Source organism: Condylura cristata, unplaced genomic scaffold, assembly GCF_000260355.1.
Source record: "Condylura cristata isolate star-nosed mole 26May11 unplaced genomic scaffold, ConCri1.0 scaffold00011, whole genome shotgun sequence".
Taxonomy (NCBI): Eukaryota; Metazoa; Chordata; class Mammalia; order Eulipotyphla; family Talpidae; genus Condylura; species Condylura cristata.
In genome coordinates, this window is record NW_004567112.1 from 9196883 (window position 1) to 9201634 (window position 4752).

The 4752-nt window shown below is 53.3% G+C and overlaps 1 protein-coding gene across 1 annotated transcript in view; it reads right to left on the reverse strand.

The window, feature by feature from the left end:
• Positions 1 to 4752, reverse strand: part of VWA2 (von Willebrand factor A domain containing 2) — a 35476-nt gene that overhangs the window by 9261 nt on the left and 21463 nt on the right. Inside the window, exon 6 of the mRNA XM_004680991.2 lies at positions 933 to 1124. Within this exon, the coding sequence (XP_004681048.2) occupies positions 933 to 1124 (192 nt within the window). The remainder of the gene's footprint in view (positions 1 to 932; positions 1125 to 4752) is intronic.

Sequence of the window (4752 nt, forward strand, 5' to 3'; positions counted from 1 at the left end):
CTCCCTACCTGCAGGAGTGAGCCTCACAGGGCTGAGTTCTCCCTACCTGCAGGAGTGAGCCTCACAGGGCTGAGTCCTCTCTACCTCCAGGAGTGAGCCTCCCTATTCCCTAGCACTGTGACCGGCACCCTGCATTGCCTTTCCACCTGCGATTCCTTGTCCATTCTCTTGTTGATTTTCTAGCTCCTCTCCTAGAACGGAAGCTCATGTGTTGCTGTTTCTGTATCCCCAAAACCTAGAATAGTGGGTGGCTTTAGGGAAACAACCTGCATTTATTCAGACAATAAATAAGATTTATAAGGAAGTTTCTAGGTACAGGTATGATGCCCAAAGCCATTTTACTTAATACCTACAACTAGGGACCCACCGAGGTCCCTTAGGGTTGGGGACACTGAGGTGGACCCGCACACCCCTGTCTTCTAAGGAGGCATGTTCCAGCATTTGGAGAAATGTAGCTGTGTGTGTCAGGGGGCGGGGGCACAGCCAGCCAGACCCCGCCCCCATCCTCATGACAGGGTCTATGGTTCAGATTAACCAGACTCATTTCTGGGATTATCCCACTCAAGACAAGGACACGAGTCTTCTCTCCAGCCGGAGCTGGGAAGAACTGGACTTAGCATTGCTTCCCAGGAGCAGGGCTGCAGGAAGCGACCAGCAAGGGGGCCCTGAAGCTCCTGACCTCAGGTAGGGCCCCTCCCCTACCTGGTGGAATTAGATGAACTCACAAACTTTCGCTCCTACCCAGGTAAATTTGAATTGAGTTCCTGGCATTTATACTCAAGCAAATTAAATATGATGCAAATCCTCTGACTTCCAAGACTTGGATCTTCCTGGACTCCAGGGTGCACAGGAAATGAAGAAATGGTCGCAGAGGACCTTTCCGGGCTCCCGTCTCCCCCTCCCAGCAGACCCCAGGGTGCCCAAGCTCTCACCTGGGAAAGCGCACTCCCACGGCAAACACAGTGACGCCTCTCTCCTTCAGCAGCTTGGCTGGCAGAGACACCTGCCCTTGGGACCTCCCGTCAGTGACGATGACCAGGATCTGGGGCACAGAGGCGTTTCTGCCCCCGGGAAACCCTTTGAGCAGCTGTTTCAGAGCCAGGCCGGTCTCTGTGCGCCCCCCTCTGCAGGCACCCAGAAGGGAAAAGAGCGTCAGTGATGCAGAGGGAAGCCAGCAGGCCTCACACAACCGCCGGCCGCCCCTCGCTCTTGCCAGGCACCTTCTCCCGGCAGAGATCCCAGTGGCATCTCCCACCAGTGCTCCCAGAACAAGGATGGAGAGAGATGAGGGCTCCCTGTGGGTGTCAGAGTCCCTGCGTGTGTGCTGTGTCATGTCATGGTGTCACTGTGTGTGTGCACATTCAGCTACCTCCCCTCTAGTGACCCCTCTGGGCATCCCACCATGCAATACTCCCTCTGTTCTCCCTATAGAGCGTCCCTGTTATGACTCCACCTCTCCTTGGGGTGACTGGACAACCCAGCTCAGTGAGGCCCCAGGAGAGTGACGCACAGGGCGATGATGCCAGGGCTGATGAGGCTCATTTCTGTGCTCAGGCCTGAAATGCACTGGTCCACTTCCAGTTTCAGGGGTGCAGAGAGGCCAAACTATGGCCGCCTTCAGATCAGGGCTGGTCCCGGGGTCGCATCTCATCAGGATGCTAGGCCCTCTGCTCGGTAGGCAGGAGATTCGCGCGGCCCGCTGACATGGGTTGTCACCTGGGCTCCGAATCCCAGCTCCATCGGGAGCCGGGAGGAGGGCTGAGAGCCAGCAGGCAGGAAACAGACTCGTGACAATGCGTTTCGGCAACCTTTCACTGGGCTGCCAGTTCCATGGCAAATGTGACAGTGTGTGGGGGCTGGTGGGATGAATGCAGGGTGACCCTCACAGAGCGCGAGACCGTGAGGTCATGGCGCTGACACACCGATACTCGGGCGAGAGCTGGGGTGGGCACGCCCGCCTGCACTGAGTACGGATGAAGACAAAGCCCGTCCGTAACCAGCCCCCTCAGAGGGGCCTCCAGTCACGAAAACATCTACCAACAGGCTGAGCATCATACATGTGTGGAAAGTGCACGCAAGATTGGACTCTGGAGGGATTTATGGACCAGGCCTAGAACATGCTTCATTTTTATTATCTTCTATGTTAAATGAACTCTTAAAAGGCAACGCTCTTAGTGGACCTCCATTAATTAAACGCCAGCCAGCGCTAAGACTCAGTCTAGTAGCTAGACGCCTCTGCAGTCATGAAGAAGCCACTTACGGCATTCAACCTCCTCAGATTTACTGCAGACCCTGGGTTGGGGGAGGAGGGGCGAGGCAGTGAAAGACACTCAGGAGGCACATAGGATCTCCGCCTCTGAGAACTCCCTGTCTGGTTGAAGAAACAGGACCCGCCAGGCAGCAAATAAGTAGCAATAAAAAGATGCAAATAACAGGAGCTAGGAGCGGAGCTTCAAGGTGGGGGGCTGCTGGCAGGGAACAGGCTTAGAGAGGGAAGCCTGTGATTTTTGACAAATCAGCTGAGAAGGAAAGGAGGGGGTGTTCCCCCCGCCCCCTTCTGATGGAGCTGGGCATGGCCACAGGCTCAGCAGAGGAAGGGCCCCACACAAGGCGGGCGGCGTGGGACACCACCTGAGGCATGGGACGCTGTCAAGGGGGTTTGAGTCCCAAGAAGACAATCTGCCTCACCAGAGCGCTGTGCAAAGCCTTCCGCTGGGGCACAGAAAGGCACAGACTGCCTGTTTCTGAAGGGCTGTATTTATCCTGAGCTTGCACAAGTTGCTAAATCCCTCCCCTCCCTGCTCCTGAGTGGCATCCTTACAACTCAGGAAAGGTCCTAATACCACCCTCAATTGCCAGCTGGGAAGTCTTTGCTCACAGAATAGCAACCATAACTACTGTTTACTATTCCAAGAAGCCTATCTGTTGGCTCAGCCTCAAATTCCAGTGAGTGTGAAAATCCCTCAGCACCTCTCCGGGTGGTGGCAACCTCCCCATGGAACATGCCTCTTGAAAAAGATCCCAGCCCTCTCCGGAAGAGGACAGGAGGGAATACAACAGCAATGTCTGGTGCAAAGCTTCAGACGAGAAGCATGCAGGATGCTATGAAATCATTTGCGTTGGCTACGCAAACACAGTGCCACTGTGCTGTCCTCTGCCAGCCTACAGGAGGAATGAGCCCACAGAAAGAAGCAGCAGCAGAAGCATCCCGAATCAAGCTGAGCAGGAAACCATCTCAATAAATAAGCACAATGCTCCAGGAGACCTAATGGAAGCTGTCTGATCCCTTTCTCAGAGTCCAAACTCCACATAGGTGTGTCCAGGCCTGGGCCTCTGCATTTTCAACCACAGCTCTCTCGCCCTGGACACCAGAGGTTCTGATGCAGGTAGACGATGAAACAGACTTTGTAAAGCATGAAAAGTCACAGCTGGACGCTGGATGTTGATGACAGGTTTTCCCTTTTTAAAAGCAAGAGACAAAAGTCCTGGGAAATGTGTCCGCTTAAGGGAATATTTAAAGACATCGTGATGCCTCAATTCACTGGTTTATTAGAGAACCATTATTAGAGGAGGTTCTCTGAAAAAATATTTAATGCAGCTTCCGGTGAAAGTACATGCCAAATAATACTAAGTTCTTTTTTAAAAAGTGAGCAAAATTTGTCATAACTATTCTAAAGTCATTTTTAAATGCCACAGTGATTTGAAAGAGACCAGAAAAGGCAGTAAAAGGCTTTGTGCTAAGGTAAAGTACAGAGAACCACTGCTGTCACGCCGTCTATAATTAGGAAAACTCCGACAAGCACAGACGGGGTCCAAAATCCAGCCGCCGAGATCTAAGCGTAGTGTTACCGTGACATTAATGAAGTGATGGCGCAAACTCGCCAGCCCCCTGGCCGGGGAACCCAAGTCAAATGCTGTCACACTTCATCTGATTTCGCGTCTTCCCGGGGCACAAAATTGGGTTTTGCTAATAATAGTTTCCAAACTTCTTATTGCAAAACAGCAGTACTTCGGCAGTCAGCGTGGTGTCCCTGCATCTCCGAACGCCCCGCGAGGGGGCCCCTGCACGGTGGAGCCTGGAATGGGACTGCGCCCAGAACTTCAGCGGTGCTGCCGCAGAGCGAGTCTCCACGGCGCACACCTGACAATTACAGTTACACCGCACTGTCCTTTCAGTTAAACAGCTCCCTCTTGGGCCGTCGCCTTGGTCTGGAGAGGCGAATGTTCTGGGCTCTGGATAGAGAAGTCCGAGTCAGCCCAGCAGTAAAAACTCCACTACCCATAAGTGAAAAGCCCTGCGGACGGCCACCACGCCCACCTGGCCATGCTCTTCTGCTCTGGTTAAGAATAGCATTTTAATGGTGAGTGTCCTCGGTGACCCTACAGCTGTGGCCAAAAATCTGTCACTGCCTCCTGAGCCTCTTTGTTGTCAACTGGACTTGTCCTAGGGTACACAACTGCTAGTCACTCAGCCCCACAAGAAAAGCTGACCTTGTTTAGACACAGGGAAAGCTTCTTTTTCTACCCCACCCCCCACCACACCTGACCTCACCTGCCACATTCTTTTTTTTTTTTTTAAGATTTATTTTTTGCATACAAGAACTGGGTATACAGGTCAGAGGAGGGGCGGTGAGAGGATTCACCTGACACAGAGTGGGGAGCAGGACAGGCAGGTCGACTGAAGTGCATTGCTGAGGGGAGCAGTGGGCGGGTCAGAGAGGTCTGCCGCGCCATGTGGGTCAGCTCCCTGGC